General features: G+C 39.8%; 1 protein-coding gene across 1 annotated transcript in view; it reads left to right on the forward strand.

The window, feature by feature from the left end:
* ITGA8 (integrin subunit alpha 8) overlaps positions 1-20,184 on the forward strand; it is a 185,979-nt gene that overhangs the window by 124,155 nt on the left and 41,640 nt on the right. The window contains exons 23-25 of the mRNA XM_082617052.1: positions 1,237-1,317; positions 10,569-10,674; positions 13,165-13,323. Of these exons, the coding sequence (XP_082473178.1) occupies positions 1,237-1,317; positions 10,569-10,674; positions 13,165-13,323 (346 nt within the window). The remainder of the gene's footprint in view (positions 1-1,236; positions 1,318-10,568; positions 10,675-13,164; positions 13,324-20,184) is intronic.

The following is a 20,184-nucleotide window of genomic DNA, read 5'->3' on the forward strand; positions in this document are numbered from 1 at the left end:
GTGGGAACACTTCTGTCTCCTGCCTTGAAAGCAGACCTTTATCATATCTTTTCCAGCTCCCACATTTGGAAAGCTTCAAAAGGTAGTCAGGACATGCCCCATGACCATCATCAGTGCGAGAGCTTGTCCACTGCCTCTGCATGAGACTTGACGATGAACAAAGAGGAGGCTTTCCCTCCTTAATGAGACCTGAATATAAACATGACCTGTTAGTGGCGGTGTCATATCCCAGTTTGCTAAAAGCTGCATTATCCTTTGGAATACTAGGGTGATTTCGATGACAGCCCAGTAAGATAATGAGTGCAAATGGCAGCTGCATCCAAAGCCCAGCTACTGGTCCAGCCTCTTGGATATTGTATTTTATTTTATTTTCCTTACAGCACTGGTTGCTTAATACATGCATTTTTAAAGTTAAATTTTTATATCTAATTATATTTGAGAGAAAGAAACAGCAAACTTAAAAATAATTTTGCCACTGTTCAAAGAAATATTATTAAACATGCACCTTCTATCTTGAGATTCTTGAGGTGCCTGATGAACATATATGTAATCTCCTGTGTCAATCTCTTCCTGGGGTCTTATTTCTTCTCTCCACTGGCCATGCTTCTAATTCACTCCTCACTCCTCACCCCTCATCCTGGTCAGCCAGTGACTATGCAGTAAAGTACACTTATTTTAATATTACTTAAGAAATAAACCATAAGGAAGATAAGTTTGCTGCCAGAACAATGTATGGTATGATGCATTCCAGAGCCAAACACAAACACTTTTCCCATTATGTGCTGCTCTTGGATTATTCATGCCAGTTCTCCTTTTATTAGTATGGAAAATCAGGAGTTGACTGTGCTGTCCTTTCCCATGAGATGGGCAATGAACTTGATGCACAGAGAAGTTAAGGAATGTGTTCCTTGTAGAAGCTGGACAAGAACTCAGCTTACTGCCTTTTGGGCTTAGTCACTGCAACAAAGACATGTTGGCTTCTCTAGAAATATATTATGTTTTCAGATAAGGTGTCTCCTCATGGAAAGTTATTACATTTCTTTTGCTCACAGAGGATCTTAGCATTTCCATTTACAAATGGTTACAATTTTGTAGAATGGATACACTTTTGTTTTCTAAATGATCATATTGGTAATGCATGTTGCTCCTCTGATATATAGAAGGTTTTTTATGATCGTCTATGGTAGTAACATGTCTGAGAAAATAAATTTAAATCATATGTCAACTGTGTTTTAGTTCCAACAAGGACAACCCAGACAGCAATTTTGTGAGCCTGCAAATCAACATCACTGCTGTAGCTCAAGTAGAAATAAGAGGGTAAGTAATAAACAAGGCATTAGAGTAATTATACTTTAATAATAGCTTTCTGTATAGGAGTTATGATAAAATACTAGTAAAAACTATATGGAATTTTCCTAATGTATTAGAGATCACAGTTCCCTTTGGTTATAAAGTTTCATTCTTTTCAACCCATCATTAGCTTTCCACTGGTAAGTAGAGTCGACCCTGTATGATAATGCTAAGGCTATCAAAACAGGAGATCACTTTATTCTCCAAACTGACAGTTCAGTAATCAATCTATAAAAAACTAGTGATAAGAAGCCAGATAAAATAGGCAACCATGTGATTGCCCCAAAGTCTCACTTCCCCCCAAAATTATTTTCACGTAATGAAAATTCCGCCTCACCGTACCACATCTTGAGTTTAAGAAAGGGCTAAGTCTTAGATGTGAGGTCTGATGGGCTCTACACTTTGTGTCTTTTCCCTTCTGTCCTATTCTTTGAAGAAGTTGCCAATAAGCAATCAATTGAGAGACAGGAAGAATGTGGTCAAGTAAAAGGCTTGGAATAAATACCATCTGGGAAATCTGTGCCAGGAGGGAAAAAAGAAATTGGAAATGGACTGCATGCAGTTCTTATCTTGCACCAAGTGTGGACTTCATTGATTTTATTCTAATTCTTGTTTCATCAGAACAGTTAAGGACCTGGCTACAAATGTCAACTGGTATTTTAGGCTGAATTGTCCCTGGGGCTCCAGAAATCCCAGTTCCCTTTCCTTTTCTGTAGGTCCTGAGTCCTGGTGGTTCACACTCCTCCATGATGCCAGCTGTAGATTTCTGCACTCAGAGCTATTGTCATTGTGCATTGTCTTAACTGCTGCCCCGTGTGCTCAATGGCAGTGGGGTGGGTGCCCCCCCCCGTATGCCATCCTGGCACCACTGAGTTTCCACCTAGTGGGCTAGGGAATAATAATAATGCCTAACATTTATGATCTCTTCATGTGCTACACCAGCATGTTAGCATCTCTTAATAAGTGCTTGCACCCTCGCTGTACAAGTGAGAAAATTGTGGTGCAAGGAGTTGAAGGCTACACAGCTAAGAACTGGGGAGCTAGAATGTAAATACAGGCAACTTGTCTCCAGCTACATGTTTATAAATGATCATGCTCTACAGCCTATGAGAGAGAGGCTTTTGAACCTTGTCTACACAAATTTTGTGTGTACTTCTGTGGTTTTTTTTTCATGAAGATGAATGTTTTTGACATTCATTCACTTTAATGCCTGTGCCTGTAGTTCATTCATTTGAATTGTGGAAGAACATAACATTGTAAAGCTATAAAGTAACTTATGTATCTATTCTACTTTTGATGAATACTGGGGGTTGTATTTTTTCTTTTTTACAAGCTTTCTTATACTATCTCCTGCTACACACGTGGCAGAATGTCAGAAGGGTTATGTGCTTAGAGGTGGAATTTCAGGATCAGGAAGTATACACTATTTAACTTTACTAAATAATACCGAACTGTTTTCCAAAATAGTTCTACCAAATTACTGCCCCACAAGAAGTGGATGAAAGTTTCCATTGCTCCACATTATTAACTAACTTTCAAAATGGTCTAGTTTTTCATTTTGAGCCAATCTGATGGATAGGAAATAATATCCAACTGAAGGTTTAATTGGCTGTTCCTTGATTCCTAAATGAGATTAAGCGGTTTTAAGTGTTTGTTAATTTTTTATTCATCCTATTTGGGGCAATTTCTGTTCGTTCTTTTGCACCTATTTCTACTAAGTGACTTGAATTTTTCTTATTAGTTCATAAGAATTCTTTCATATTCTAGAGTTGAGACACTAATCCTTTATCAGTCACGCATATTGCAAATATCTTTTCACAGGGTTTGGGTTTTGTTTTTAAGTCAAGTTTATTGAGGTATAAATTATATAAAGTAAAACTGACGGTTTTTTAGGTGTCCAGTTTGAAGAGTTATGACACCACAAGAACATTCACTACAAAACAGTTCCAAAACCCCAAATAGTTTCTTCTTGTGCCTTGTAGTCAATCCTACCCTCACTCCCACGCTCTGGCAACCTTGATCTATTTTCTGTCGCTCTGTTTCCAGAAAATCATATAAATATACTCATATAGAATGTAACCTTTTGAATCTGGCTTCTTTCACTTAGCATAATGCATTTGAAAAAAATCCATGTTCTTACATGTATCAGTATTTTGGGGTTTTTTTTTGTTGTTGCTGTTGTTTTAATTGCTGAGAGGTATTCCACTGTATGGATGTCCCATGCATAATTCATCCATTCACAAGTTGGTGAACATTGGGTTATTTCCCGTTTGGGGCTATTAATAATAAGTCTGCTATAGGAATTCACACACAGGTCTTTGTTGGGACATTTGTTTTCACAAGTGGAGTTACTGAGTCATATGGCAAGTGTATGTTTAGCTTTATAAGAAACTGCTGAGCTGTTTTTCAAAGGGGCTGTACCATTTCCATTTTGCATTCCCACCGGCAAAGCATGGGAGTTCCAGCTGAGCAGTGTGTTTGCCAGAATGTGCTTGAGATTTGTTTATTTGTTTTTAGCCATTTTGGTAAGTGTGTCAGTGAGAAGTATCTCACTGAGGTTTTAATTAGCATTTTCTCATGACTAGTGATATTGAACATCTTTTCACTGCTTATTTGCCATCCGTATCCCTTTTTTGTTAAAGTGTCTCTTAAAATTTTTATTGATTTATTGCTGAGCTGTCTGTCCTATTATCAAGTTGTAAAAGTTCCTTACACATTCTGGATACAAAATCATTTATCAGATAAGTGTCCTGAAAATATTCTCTCCCAGTTTATGGTTTGGCTTGTTATTTTCTTAATAGTGGTGTTCAAAGAGCAAATGTTTTAAATTTTGATGAAATCCAACTTCTAAATATTTTATAGTTTGTGGTCTTTGTGTCCTGTCTAAATCTTTGCTTTATCCGGAGCCACAATATTTTCTCCTATATTTTCTTCTACAAGTTTCATAGTTTTACATTTTGGTCTATGATTAGTTTTAAGGTAATTTTTGTATCTGGTGTGAGGTAAAGGCCAAGGTTCATTTTTGCATGTGAATATCCACTTGTTTCTGTGCCATTTGTTCAAAAGACTATTGTTTCCCCATTGAATTACTTGGCACCTTTGTTGAAATATCAGTTGTTCATCTGTGAGAGTCTATTTCTGTACCTCCTATTGTTTCATGGAGCTACATGTATACATACACAATAAGTCTTGAAATGCAGTCTGTATTCTGAGATCTTGGTAAACCCCCTTACCAATTTAGTAGCATTTTGTGTGATGATTTTCTAAAAAATTATCATGTTATCTGTGAATAAAGACAGCTTTACTTCTTTCTTTCTAATCTGTATGCTCAAAAGTTTAACCAGCTACAAAGTTACAGGGAACAGTCCCTGCAAGAGATCACCTTCACTTCTGACACAAACTACAGATTTGGGTGGTTCCCATCCACCCACAGGTTCAATAATTCACTTAGAAGGACACACCAAACTCTGAAAGTTATTATACTCATGGGTACAATTTATCACAGGGAGAAGATACAGATTACAATCAGCCAGGGGCAAAAGTGCATAAATTGGAGTCTGGGGAAGTACCAGACACAAGGCTCCCATTATTCTCTTCTGCAGAGGCAGGATGGATTACTTTCCTAGTACTGATGTGTAACAGTATGCTGCTACCAGGGAAGCTCACTTAAGCGTCAGTGTTCAGTTGTGGGTTTTGGGGGGGTTCTTTTTGGCGGGGGAGGAGGGTGCCTTCCATACCATAGGTATGATTGATTGACTGACCACTTAATTGATCTCAGTCTCCAGGATGACTGAGATGATGTGACCAAACACCCCATCCTGAATCACTCTGTTGGTCTTCCTGGTGTGAGCCACTCCCACCCCAAAAAACCAAAGATACTCCTTCCTCTCAAGCATAAAATTTTGAGAGCATAGAGGTTACCTCTCAGAAGCTGAGGGCAAAGGCCAGGCCTCTTTGAAGGCAAGGTTAAACTGTTTACTACCTAGTTTTGCCTTTTATTTCTTTTTCTTTTTCTTTTCTTACTGCATAGACTACGACTGCCAGTGCAAGACTGAATAGAAGTGGTAAAAGTAAAAGGTAAAGCCTTGCCTTGTTGATAGACCCTAGCTTGACCTTAAGGAGAAAACATTCAGTCTTTTACCATTAAGTCTAATGTTAGCTGCAGGGTTTTTATAGATGCCTTTATTAAGTTGAGAATGTTCCCTTTTCCCTAGTTTTCTTAACAATTTCTGACACGAATGTGTATTCAGTTTTGTCAAATGTGTTTTCTGTGTCTATGAAGAGGATTAAATGATTTCCCCTTTTTGCCCACTGAAGTGGCGACTCGGTTAATTTTTGTTTCTTAATTTTAAACCAAAATTGCATTCTGGGCAAGAAGCACACTTAGTCATGATGATTAGCCTTTTTATATATTGTAGGATTCAACTTCCTAAAAGTTTGTTAGTGACTTTTGCATACATGATGGGAAATATTGATCTGTCGTTTTCTTTTCTTACAATGTTGTTCTGATTTTGGGGTCAGGAGGATGCTAGCTCCTTAAAATGAGAGGGAAGTATTCACCCATCTTGTCTATTTTCTGGAAGAGTCTGTGTAGAATTGGTATTATTTCTAACTTAAATATATGGTAAAATTCACCAGTGAAGTCATCTGAGCCTGGAGTTTTGGGGTTTTTTTTTTGGGGGGGGTCCTTTTTGTTTTTGTAGGAAGGTTTTTAACAATTCCATTGCATTCTTAGATATAAGGCTATTCATATTTCTACTTGAATGGGGTTTGGTAGTCTGTCTTTCAAGGAACCATCTTTCAAGAATCATCTAAGTTGTTACATGTTTTGGCATAATTTTCTCTCATTTTCCTTTTAACGTCTGTAGGACCTCTAGTGGTTTCCCCTCATCATTCCTGATATTGGCAACTTGTAACTTCTATTCCCTTTAATTTTCCTTAGTCAATCTGGCTAGTGTCCAGTGACCTTTTCAAAGAACCAGTTTTTGTTTCATGGATTTTTCTTTCTTTTTTTTCCTTTTTATTTGTTTGTTTGTTTTACTTTTGTTTTTGTTTTCTATTCCATTGGTTTCTACTTTTGTCATTATTATTTTTTTCCTTCTGTTCATTTTGGGTTGGATTTTCTCTTCTTATTCTAGTTCCTCTATGTACAATTAGAGACTTTCTTCTTTTCTTACATAAGCATTTCATGCTATAAATTTCCCTGTAATATTATTTTAGCAGCATAATGTTGGGTTTTCATTATAACAACTCAGCTCAAAATGTTTCCCAGTTTGCTTTGTAATTTCTTCTTCAACTCATGAGCTGACTCATAGGAAGTGACTTGTTTGATTTAGAGATATTTGGAGCTAATTTAGATGTTTCACTTTTGTGCATTTCTAATTTAATTCTGCTGTCCCTCTTGATGAGAAAAACACTATATAAAAAAATCAGAGAATAAAATACAAGCATTATATTTTTACCATCTTATTTTGATATATTTAAAAAATTTACTTTCTTATTTTTACTATCTTATTTTGATATCTTTTGAAAATTTACAACTAGTGTATATGAAATTTTGTCTTTTTCTTCAAGCTTAGCTTATCTTTGTTTAGCTTACCAAAAATAAATTGAAACTGTTTCTTAATTCCAAAACAAATTTTAGTCCAAGTCATCTAAGTGCTTAATTTAACTGTATTTATTCTCACATATCCATTTTAAAAGATTAATATTTTAATTATATTTCTGCCATCACTAATGACACCACTGTTTCTAAGTAAAAAAAGAAGGAAACTTTCTATTTGTTTTACCAATGATCAAAACAGGTAATTAAAATTGGGTTTCTCATGTAGGTGCAGTTATTTTCATTGCTAGATTAATATCCAACAATTTTCCACAGTTTATTCTCTAAGATAAAGGGTTTTTTTAAACCATTTTGCAAAGTAAAGCTCTTTCCTCCAAGTACTCAGCAAAAATATTTGTTCCAATGTTTAATTCTTCAAGGAGAAAACAGCTAGTGTGTTGAAACTCTTCCATGTTCAGTCTTCAGGAAAATCTAATTTTCTTCTTGGCCAATGGTGTTTATTCCAACATATTTCTATCTAATAATCCTTTTCTAAAATTTACTGTTGTTTTTATAATTTAAAAAATAAACTCAAATGGATTTATTTCTTCGAATGGGGAAAAGAAAAGTATTGCGAATTGTCCCATTTGTTTCAAAGCCAGATAATGTCAACACTGTCTTTAAGCAGATTTACACGTCATTTGTTGGTACAAAGGATTAATTTAGCATACACCTGCAGAGAAGTAAATTGGGCTATAAGAGGCAGCACACATAGTACTGAGCTCACAAACAGTAATAAAATTGTGTCCTTGATAAACAACAAGGTCCTACTGTATAGCACACAGAACTATATTCGATATAAACTATAATGGAAGAGTAAGAAAATATATATATATATACACACACACACATATATGTGTAACTGAGTCACTTTGCTGTGCACCAGAAACTAACACAACATTGTAGATCAGGTATACTTCAATAAAAAAAAATTCTTAACAAAATAAAAATAAAATTGTATCCTTGGCAAAATAATCAGGACTGAGTGGGTTTGTGTTAAGAGAGACTGCAATCATGGATAACCATGATTTACATAGATACTGTCTATAGCAGGTATAGCCAACCTATACATTATTGTTCCATACAATAAATGATAGTCTTTGCTATTTGGGACTAAGAGGGATTGGAAATGGGATTATGAAAATAGGGCTCACACCACACAACCAAATCATTAGATTTGAACTCCCTGATAACATACAGACTTTAACTTGTAAAAATCCGAATTCCTTGCTTTCCCTTAAATCCCCTCCTCACGTCCAGTGTTACCACTGAGTACCCCAGTCTTATTACTCGAGGGTCTCCGTGGAATAACGCTCTGTCTCAGAATGTGAAGATCATTCAGTACAGGTTGTTAGGTTACTACACTGGCTGTACCTCTTAGGCTAATTAGTTGTTCACATTCTCGTTTTTTCTTCCTCACTTGCTATCTTCTTTCTTAATAACTTTGAAAACAATAAACAATGTTTCACTTATATAGTTGGGAATCTTTAGGGAGCCATTCTTTGTGGTTTCCCCAGATTTGAAAAGGTCTTAGAGGATATATAACTGATTTTTGTGAGCCATACTTTCTGAATTTTTCCCATGCCCTGTGATAGACTGTGTATTTCTTTATAGATTTCTACTTGATTTTGCTACGCAAATGGGCCAGGAAGTTTCTTTAAGTTGGCTTTACTAGAACCACTGCAACCTAAAGGCCTCTATAGAGCACTGTAAATTGGAAATAGAGTGAATAGTGCTTAGTAAACCTGAGCCCTCGTCTTCCCGTGCAACCAACCCCCTACACTTTTGGTCATCGGTTTTATTTTCATGTATAAAATGAGGAGGTTTGAGCACACTGTCTCCACAGTACCTACCAAGGTCTAAATGTATGACTCTCTGGTCCTAGGAAATTTATGACCAGTGCTACAGAATTGATGACCATAGGAATAAGCATTTTCAGAGAAAATGGGCTCAGCTTCTATTCTGTATTTTTCTTCTTCTCTATACCAAAATAAAGTTTCCCTAGAGCCTCACAACAGATGTAGAGCATGGAACCAACTCTCTGTGGCTAAACTGAGAGCAAAGTAAAGCTTTGGGTGGTGAGGTTGTCAAGATCCTTTGGGAATGGAAGCCCAAGCTCTCTGGGCATCCTTCTGATGAAATCACCCTGCCATCTTCTCTTCTCCTCACCACGTCCCCTGTGAGTGATCCAAACTTGGTTTAATCAAATCAAGTCAGAAAGGGGAGCGTGGCATGATCACAAACTGATCTACAAGTAGAAAACGGTAAAGCATCAGTCCAGAAGGCTGTGCTCTGACTAGTGGTATATGAAGGATGAAGGCAAAGGGCTTTACAATTTAGAAACATTTCTGTGGGTTGTCAGTTTAAAAAAATGGACGTCTCCCATCCACCCCTAGGAGACAGTGAAGCCAAATTAACTTTGACCAAAAGCATTTGACATGTTTTCCAATCATCTGCGGTGTACAACCCAGGGTTTTATCAAAATTTTCCAGATTAGGAAACAGAGACACACAGAAATTAAATTCTTTGCCCTAGGGTCAGAATTTAACCCAATGCATTTTGCTTTCTGCTTTAGAAAGACATTACCCAAAAGATAACATTTGAAGTTGCTAAAGGCTGTGCTACTTACTGGGTACTCTGAAAAGGGCATTTAAGACTTCGGATTGCCAAGAGATGTTTTCTGTTGAAGTTAGCTGAAGGCCTGAGAATTCTTTTAAAGAGACCTTTTACCTAAAAACTGCTAGAAAGCATTGTTTTGGGGGAATTATCCTTTTTAAGATTATATAACAGTAACAAGTTAGTTTGCAATCAATGTTTAATATGGAATAATGCCACGTGCTCCCTTTCTAGGTATAAGTAGCAGGCAACAATGTCTATGTAACAAGTTACTATCCTACTTACATGATTCTACCACGTAACTCTCACATTCCCTCACTGTGTCTCACGCCTTCAGTTACCTATAAAATAACTCTAGACCTTGATCAGGCTTTAGTTTGGCTCTGGGCCTGGCCTTGTGAGAGGTATGCCTGAGTTCATGGAAAGCCAGAGAAATCTAAGAAGGAGAAATATACAAGTGGCCACTTTTCCACTCTGAAGTACTTAACTAGAAACGGTATTTCGTTACAACTGGACATTTCACACACCACATAGAATTCTAGATTTTTATCCACAAAAATGTCCCATTTCTTGATATGGCATAAAGCATGGATTACAGATCCTGTACACACACACATGTGCACGCGGACACGCACACACACACTTACACAGGATCTATAGATAGATGTATGTATTTACGTATTTATGTATTTATGTATATGTAAAATTATCCATCTCAGCTCAGGCATGCGCTCTGCTCTGCCCCCTAGTGCCCAAGAGAGGAGATGCTATAAAAGAGTCAATCTCTGAGCTAGAGACCAGTTAATTAAGAGATGTTTCAGACCCTTACCTATTAGTGATTTTGCTGAACAAAACTTTCACTACTTTTTTCCTTGCGGGAAATATCTATTCAAATAAAATGACAGTCACTCTTTGCCGCCGCTGTTAACGTACTCCACACAAGTGAAGCGTTCTTTACACGTGCCAACACCAGCCACTGACGTCACATTCCACGTTTCAGGGTATCCCACCCTCCGCAGATCGTTCTGCCCATTCGTAACTGGGAACCGGAAGAGGAGCCCCGCAAGGAGGAGGGAGTTGGACCACTGGTGGAACATATTTATGAGGTAGCCGTTGTCTCTGTTGAAACTGTGTTCAGGGTTTGTTCTTATGCTCTTTAGTAATAATAAAAGACCCCAATCTGAGGTCGGAGCTGTTTATAGCCTGCCTAGATTTGTCCTCGTTTGCTCTCATGTTGCAGTGGGTGCTGGGAGTGTCCTGTTAAGTAACCACTCTACGGTCACTTGCTTTTTAGTGGCGAGAGCCATTATACAGTGAGAAACATTTTATCTTGCTCCTGTTCACTTTTAAATGCTCTTTATTTCCTCTCTTTTAATGTTTGGGCAGCCTACGTCTAAAAATGACTAGCTCCCTAGACTTTCACTTCTTCCTACATTTTCAGCTATTTTTAAAACCCACCCACCTCTTAAACTAAAGGGTCACCAACCAGAAGTTACCAGACAGAGAAAACTGTATGGATTATTCACAACTGTACCCCCCAAAATGCGTATATAATGTGGGTGGATGGTAGATAGGTAAGAATAATTTTACTGTTCATTCGACTAACCCCAACCAGACATGTATCTTATTCTGAGATTTAAAATAGTCCATTGATTTTTCAGAAGCAAACCAGGAGCTCCTGATAAAGCCTTGATCATCTGATCCCACTTCAAGTGTTAAATTGTTTATAGGGAAGAGCTTTGTGAACACATTATATGAAACATTAAAATTTTTTCATAGTTAGAAACCAAGATATAGTAAAGGGTTAGTTTAATAGTTGTTCTTTTTTTTTTTTTTTTAAATAAAGTAAATGCTGGGCTTCCCTGGTGGCGCAGTGGTTGGGAGTCCGCCTGCCGATGCAGGGGACACGGGTTCATGCCCCGGTCCAGGAAGATCCCACATGCCGCGGAGCGGTTGGGCCCGTGAGCCATGGCCGCTGAGCCTGCGCGTCCGGAGCCTTGCTCCGCAATGGGAGAGGCCACAGCAGTGAAAGGCCCGTGTACCGCAAAATAAATAAATAAATAAATACATACATACATACATACATACATACATACATACATACATACATACATACATACAGTAAAGAACAGTTTTTCCTGTTCATCTTCAAGGGGCCAGGAATGGGAATCTGGTGAAAATGATGTTCCAAGCCATTTTCTGTTTGAGGTTCCTTCTTGGTTAACACTCCCTATCCCTTTCTTGCGTCATGCATGCCGCTGACCCAATAATTCTGTGACTTTCATCTCAAGCTACAAGGGACATGAATAGCATTCTCTAAGGATAACAATAAAGCCATTTCAAAACTGATGAGCTGTTTACATATATGGGGAAGAAGCATCAGCTCCTGTGCAGTGTCAACATGAAAGCCTGCCATCTGCCCAACCTGTGGTCCAGAATCAGAAGCCCTGTCCAAAGCTGGATCAAAGCTTTGGCTTAAGCTCTCTTGATAGCAAAAGGATAACACAGTCCCCAAGGCCATTCAGATTAAGAACCTAGCTGGAAGAAAAATTATTGTCAAATAATTTATTAAACCTGTGGACACTAGTTTCTCCTTAAGAATGGTGAAATTTTAAAGTCTGAAAACATTCAATCTCAATCATTCTCAGGGCAGCCCTGTTTCTAATCTGAGCAAAATGGATCATAACATTTTAGGGTAATAACCAGTAGTGCCAAAAGTAATCATTGAACATTTCTTACAGGCTAATCTCTTGTCTCAAAATATACTTTTATCAAAGGATGGCATGTTACTTTGATAATATGAATTAAACAAGCCACCTAATAAGCAAAACCAATTATAAATTGTTTTATGGATCATTACAGTTGTCAGAACTGTGAAAAAAAAGGACAAAAAGTCCCAGCTAACTTTGAAGTGAATTTTTGAAAACCACAGTAAATTTAAATCCACTTAATGTTTTGTGTCCTGCAAGCTGTTTTGTGTCCTGCAAGAATAGGATTCTTGTGTTCGAAATGTTCATCTCCTTATGCACTGTGGCCTTTCTTTCCTTGAGATTCGTTGATTAAAACAGGGGCTCAGTTTTGAAATGCACACTTGAAGTGAACTGTGGTGAGCCCGGACCATCTCTGGAATTTGATGGATAGCCATTTTTCCAGAGGGTGAGAGAAAGTGCATCGCATATGGTTGCAATTGACAAATCAGTAGTCAGGAAAGGGGCAGATTTCAATGTAAAGAAAGAATAACCAAGTTTAGAAAGCATATAATTAAAATGGCATTCCTAGCACTGTGATTAGATTAATATAAATGTAAGGTAAACTGCACAATTATCAGACATGGTGAATCTGGTCTTTGCAAAGGAACTCTACCCTTAGAGCTTCACAGATTGAATCGTCTTCTCTCAGCATCAGCTCATCTTGCTTTCAGAACCCTTCTTGCTTATAGAGACTCTGTCTTCCTATTTTCCTGGTCAAAGTCCATATTTTGGCTTTGACTTAAAGCCAAAATAAATGCTTCTTTAGAAAAGGTCCAGAGTCTATGGAGTTTGATTTCATCTTGCTGCCTTATGCTAACTATTCCATGATGTGTTCCTTGCTTGTAGCTGCACAATATTGGACCAAGCACCATCAGGGATACCCTTCTAGAGGTGGGCTGGCCCTTCTCTGCCCGGGACGAATTTCTCCTCTACATTTTTCATATTCAAACTCTGGGACCTCTGCAATGTCAAACAAATCCTGATATCAACCCACAGGATATAAAGGTAAGGAGCCTTGTCTAACCAGCAGCTTTGCTCTATTTTTCATGGTAAGGAGAAAATACAAAGAGTGGCTTACTAAAAATAAAAAGCAAAGTAATTGTTACTTCAGTGATAATTGATCAGATCTTTGCTTTTACTTTTATAGGTAAAATACCAGATCTAACTTAAAGTATCACTCCTAGAAAACTTCAGTTTCTCCTGGTTTTATTGCTCATGGTAATCTGTCATTCATTTAGCCTCTTTCAATATCACCTCTTACATATGGTTTGACTAGCAGCATGACTAAACCCAAATCAGAAATAGACCCCATGTCATGTTTTGGAGAATTTGTACAAAATGCTGTTTATAAAGTCTTTTTGGTATATTGCCAAAAAACATAAAGGATTTTTGCCAAAATGGGCTTTTCCAGATGTTGCCAATAGCAAGTAGTGAAATGCGATAATTTGCCAAAGGCCATCTTAATGCCCTGAGAACCCCCAGCTTATAGAGGTGCCTAGGTCAGGGCTTCTCAAACTCTAAGCGCATCCGAATCACCTGGAGGTCTCTGTAAGACACAGGGTCTGGAGGGGGTCTGAGATTCTGCCTCTCTGCAGACCCCCAACCCGATCACCATCTGCTGGTTTGTGAGTCACACTTGCACTACCCAGGACCTCAAGCATCCACAGAGCTGATTCTGTCCAGATTAAAACCCAAATCTGGCTTTGGGTTCCTTCTGGGAAGGAAAGAAATTAATGAGTGTAAGCTCTTGAAAATGTCACACTTGAATGAAAAAAAAAATCCCTGTTAATGAGATGTTGTCCTCAAAAGAGAACTTCATTAACACTCTCTAGTACTGGCAGGGACATGATGTCTCCATTATCAATGGAGCAGAGGGCGGGCTTTGGGAAATACTAATTCAATCATCCGGAACGCAGGTCCGCCTCTGTTCTCAACCAGTGGCACAGGGGCACTGACATTATGAAAGGATTTCTTCTTCAACCCAACATGCCTTTTATTCAAAGAGAGGAAGATTAAAAGGAGGTCCAGTATTCACGGATTTGTGGGGCAACAAGCCTCAATCTTCATGGGGAACTAATAAATAAGGCCACTTGTATTCCCCAAAATTATTTAAAATACTTCCTCCTTGGCATCCTTCCCCCGCCCCACCCCATCTCCTCTCTCTTTGTTCTTCACTGAGATAATTTTAACATCTTCAAGGACAGTAGCTTATTAGAAAATAGTATCTTTAAATGTTAGTGGATAACATCTAAGTAATGAAAACGTTCACATCTCTTGTTCTGCAGTTACCTGAGACCCTATTTCAGTCCTGAGATTCTTGGAGCACATGATTATGCAGGTTTCTAACTCTCTTTGAGTGTAATGCTTAGTGTGTATCTGACACTATTTATATATGTTTGTATATATTATGTAACTTGGTGCAGTGTGTTGGTGGTGAGTTATTTTTTTCTTTGTTGCAATTTAACAAACATTTACAATGGCTGGAATGGTACCAACAGATAACTAGCCTTAAACATTGACAGATTCGTGCAAACTGGGTGGGAGTATGTCCCCATTACCTGCATTCCCTGCTAGCCAGTTATTTCTTAAAGTATAGACTATTTTTGAGGCTAGTACTTTTTAAATTGTGACTCAGTTATGCTTATTTTATAAAACTCCATCTGTAGAAACTGAATATAAGATTTGATTACAACAGAAAGTAAGAGCATGCTAAAATAACTAAGTATAACAAGTCGTGAATTCTTGAAATTCTGAATTCATGGAAAACTTGAAATGTTACTACTTTCAGGTTCTCAAAGTACTTTTACCTGTATTTAACAAGAATGACCCAAAGAGTCTAAATGAGCTTTTATCAATAAATAGATTTTAAAACGTGATAATCAATTTTTATATGAGTGGCTATAAACAGTTGAGAGTACTTGGAAATTACTTTCCTCTTAAGCTATTAAATAGTTTCTTGGTGAAGTCACTATTAATTTACTTGGCAATTTCTTTCTTTCTGGACAATGCAAAGCTAAACAGTCTATTCTTTGTCTTAAATATGAATTGGAAATTAGCAAATTATTTATTATATCTTGTTGTTGTCAAAAGAATAGGCCGGGTAAACTTTTAAATCTCATATCGATTCCAGAGTCTTGCATCAAAGCTAATTGCCAGGGTTTTTTTTTTTAATTGGAATATAGATAGTTTTATTTTAAACTATCTAATTTTTTTAGAAACTTAGTTCTTTAACTGGGGAGCAGAGAGGGGGTGGATATGGTATAAGGAAAAAGGAGACAAATATATTCGCACAGGCAGCATCAAACCACAGAAATATACTCGCATAGGCAGGGTCAAACCACAGAAATGTATTTGCAGAGGTAGGGTCAAACCACGGAAATATATTCGCATAGGCAGGGTCAAACCACAGAAATATATTTGTATAGGCAGGATCAAACCACAGACATATATTCACATAGGCAGAATCAAACCACAGACATATATTCGCACAGGCAGAATCAAACCACAGTATTAAATCTTACCTATGGGTGGATGAATGTACAGTTCCTTACTATATGGTTCTACAATTTCTTTATGAGTAGAGGGACAGGTGGTGAGTGTCTCTAAAACCTCTGCATCTACAAGTCTTTTCTGAGGATGCTCCAATCAGCCACCAAAATGTCCCAACCATGGACCTATCAGAGAAGGAACCACCACCTCAACTTTCTGAAATTTCTTCCAGAGGATTTCCAGAGTTCTCCACCATGTTTTCCTCTTCAGACATTCAGCTGACTTCCTTTCACAAAAAATCCCTTCCTCTTGTGTTCACATACAATTTTGTAGTCCACTTCTCCTCCCATGTATATTCTCACTTTTACCCACTTACCACAGAAAATAGCTCTCTCCTTCACTGACTCTTTCCAACTCTCACAAGTTCTCAGGAGATTGGCTTATGAATCAGAAACCATCGGATTTCCTCTGAAACATTTTCTAGGCCACCCACTTTAAGGAACCAGTGCCCGCAACTCTAAAACCTTTGAAATTCCCCAGATATCCTCCGCAGAATCTCCACAAGGCTTCACTCTAATTAAGTCTATCAGCATTTAATGTAATGTACTTAACACAACCGTTTTTTTCCTATTTTTAAAAATTACTCATGTAGCAACTGCCCTGGCTTTATTTTTTATCGCAAATACTTCGTTGTATGCAACAAAGCCATACTGTGGATAAAGCAGATTTTCTTGCGGGCTGGCCTGAGAACTAAATCACCATTTAAAACATCATTTCTAAAGAGAAAGGCATTTTGAGTGCCAAACATCTAGCTGAAAAACCTTCTGAAATACAACCCACCTATAAATTAAGTATGCCTTCCAAACGCACTCTCCTCACTTCAGCCTCCAAGTGCAAGTAGGCCTGACCGGGTTCAGTTCAAACAGGAAGTGTACCGTTTGGTTATCCCATCAGTTACCCGAATGTCCACAAGGTTTGAAGAGGAGACACTGACCACGTTGGAAAGCCACCAACCACCATGTCCGTGTTCTCCTAAGACCTGTGGCTGTCTTAGGAGAAAGTGGGCACAAGATCTCACCCACATCCCACTCATTTGTTACCCAAGTACGGAGCATCGACAACTAAATTAGGGTTGTGGGCAGGGAGGACACATTCAGAAGGGCGTGAGGTTTTTATCTGTAAGTGCTTGCTTGCTTCACGTTAGCCTGAGCGGGGACCCACTCAGCCTGCTTTCTGACACTGTTCAAACGTCTGAGCATGGGGGTAGAAAGAAGCCCAGGGAGATGATGGGCTTCAGGAAAAGCTTGAGTGAGGTGCACAGCCCCTTGCGGAGTGCAGCTCAAGCAAGCATGAGGGGTGGCACTTGGGAGTGTCACTGTCACCCCAGCTTTCACTCCCAACTCCAATGAAAAGGCTGTGGTCTCTGGTTTTCTGTTCCACTTCATTTCTCTGTCTTCACAAGCCCGGGGGCAGAAGCAGGTGGCCGTGAAGTTTCTACTTCCAGACTCCATGGTCTAGGACAGGGACAAAGGGTTTGGAGGTGGCCATTTCCCCACATCCTACCATCTGAAGTATTCTGAAACCTTCAACTGTCTGCCGCACTCCGACCAATCCATTAAATCTAATTGGTTCCAGATCCTTCTTGGAATAAAATTTTAGAATTGGGTAAAGTATTTCTCAACTATTCTAAAGGCAGTAAAATAATGATTTCAAACTACCAATTTTCTTATTTTGGTGGACTCTATCCTAGGGTTGGGAGAGTCCTTCCAACAGGCTACGATCTCTCAATAAGATGAAGTTGAAAAAGTAAACACGATTAAGGAACCAAATTTGCATAGAGAGTGAAGAATTTTTTTAATTGGCAAGATTTTGTCAGGAACAGCCAAGTATGAGATGCTGGGACACAGAGCTACAGATTGTTAGACTGCGCCCAGAGAGGAAGACAAACATGGTGGTCAAGTCCAACCTGCGTTAAGATCACAGGAGAATGTTCTGGGGCTGAGTTCAAGAAAGGAGAATCCTGAGGTAAAAATGATCTGACGGGGAACTGGACTAGGACAACTGATAGCAAGAGAGAAAGCCAAGGTATGAACAACTGTCTTTGGAGCCGTGGAAAGCTGGAAGTTACCACTGAGAACTGATCTCTTGAACAAGACCATTCCCACAGGAAGTCCAAATTACAACCGGAGAGTGCAGACATGGAGAGCAGAAACACAGAAACTGTTCATCAGGGATTATAGCCCTGCAAATTGCTTTTTTAAATCAGACAGTGGCTTGGCAAACTTGCATAGTTTTGTCTTATCCTTAAGAGAATTTTCTTCCTTCATAACTGCCTCCCTCTGCTACTGCTTTTTGTTAATTCAGAGTGCAGGACACTTGGTACTTCGTAGGTCCGCAGCTCCCAGCCCAACTCTCCCTCTCTCTGTGTCTCTCTTTCCCTCTCTCTCCCCCGCCCTTCCCTCCCCCTCCCTCTCTCCCCTCCCTCTCTCCCCCACCCTCCCCTCCCCCTCCCTCTCCCCTCCCTCTTTCCCCCACCCTCCCCTCCCCCTCCCTCTCTCCCCTCCCTCTCTCCCCCACCCTCCCCTCCCCCTCCCTCACTCCCCTCCCTCTCTCCCCCACCCTTCCGTCCCCTCCCTCTCTCCCCCACCCTCCCCTCCCCCTCCCTCTCTCCCCCACCCTCCCTCCCCTCCCTCTCCCCCACCCTCCCCTCCCCCTCCCTCTCTCCCCTCCCCGTCCCTCCCCCTCCCTCTCCCCCTCCCTCTCTCCCCCACCCCCCTCCCCCTCCCTCTCTCCCCTCCCTCTCTCCCCCACCCTCCGCTCCCCCTCCCTCTCTCCCCTCCCCATCCCTCCCCCTCCCTCTCCCCCACCCTCCCCTCCCCCTCCCTCTCTCCCCTCCCTCTCTCCCCCACTCTTCCCTCCCCCTCCCTCTCTCCCCTCCCCGTCCCTCCCCCTCCCTCTCCCCTCCCTCTCTCCCCCACCCTCCCCTCCCCCTCCCTCTCTCCCCTCCCTCTCTCCCCCACCCTCCCTCTCCCCTCCCTCTCTCCCCCGCCCATCCCTCCCCCACCCTCCCCTCCCCCTCCCTCTCTCCCCCACCCTTCCCTCCCCTCCCTCTCTCCCCTCCCTCTCTCCCCCACCCTCCCCTCCCCCTCCCTCTCTCCCCCACCCTCCCCTCCCCCTCCCTCTCTCCCCTCCCTCTCTCCTCTCTCTCTCCTCTCTCTCCTGCTCCTGATAGAGGAATTCCATCCACCTGTTATTTGTAACTACCTGTAGTGGTGTTACATATCACACTACCAGTTTTCAGCCACCAAAGACAATATACTTTCTGAGGTCTATTTCTCTTTGCCTTATCTTCTCTTTAAGATGGTCTTCAAGTTCTCACGTATATTTCAGAATGTAAAAACACATGTCCAACAACTAAGCTTCAAAATCACCAAAGGAGTGAATTGATTCCTTCAGTTATGCTTTGCATGAACTGTTCAGAAGGTTAAAAAACAGTTGTGGTTTTTTTCTCTCCCAACAAGTCCTGAACATTTATGTCTGAAAGAAAATGGCATGGTGGACCGACCCCTTGGACTTGTCTCTGTTTCGATTTAATTACAAAGTGTCACAGGAGAGAAGGGCACCACCTCTTGTGGACTAGGAGTATCTGAAATCCAAAGGCAAATGACAAACAATTTGAAAAAATAGTATGTGTTGCGTTTGTTTGGATTCACAGAGCCCTTAATCTCATGTCACCCAACTCTTTTCTTCCAAAGCTGCATTTCCAACTGCATTGCACATTCCAGCCACACAGTATCCCTTTAATCTGTAAATTTAAACCTATACTAGAGTAAGAGTTTGTGAAGATTTATGAAAATAGAAAACTCTTGTTGGGGTCAGATTCTGACTAGCAGCTGGGGAGAGAGCCATATTGCTAACAATTGTTTCCTTATTGCAGAAAGAAGCAATTTTCAAGCAATTTTCAACAATTTTCAATTTGTTCTAAAGAAGATACATGAGTGTTTACCACCAGCTTCCATAGCACTTAGCAAACATTACCCTGAACTGAAAGTCCGCCTAACATAGGCGCTAAGGGGCCAGCCTCCCTCACCCCTAAGGGTTTCAGATTAAGGAAAAACTTGACTTATGGGTTCATGATCCATTGTGAAACAGGCTCTGAAAATTCATCTGGAAAATAGCCTTTAACTAACTGTTTACATTTCTTGGATAACTTCTACCTTGTTTTTTGGGTTGTATTTTGTTTTGTCCTTTGAAATAATTTCTGGAATGCCATCTGAGAAAACTGTGTTGTGAGCCATTGGAAGACTTTCTGATGATGGCGTTTAAGCGTGGCATTCCTTCGTTTGTAAAACAATGTCACTAAAAGAAAGAAACACA

The sequence above is a fragment of the Mesoplodon mirus genome, assembly GCF_964341445.2.
Source record: "Mesoplodon mirus genome assembly, chromosome: 4".
NCBI lineage: Eukaryota > Metazoa > Chordata > Mammalia > Artiodactyla > Ziphiidae > Mesoplodon > Mesoplodon mirus.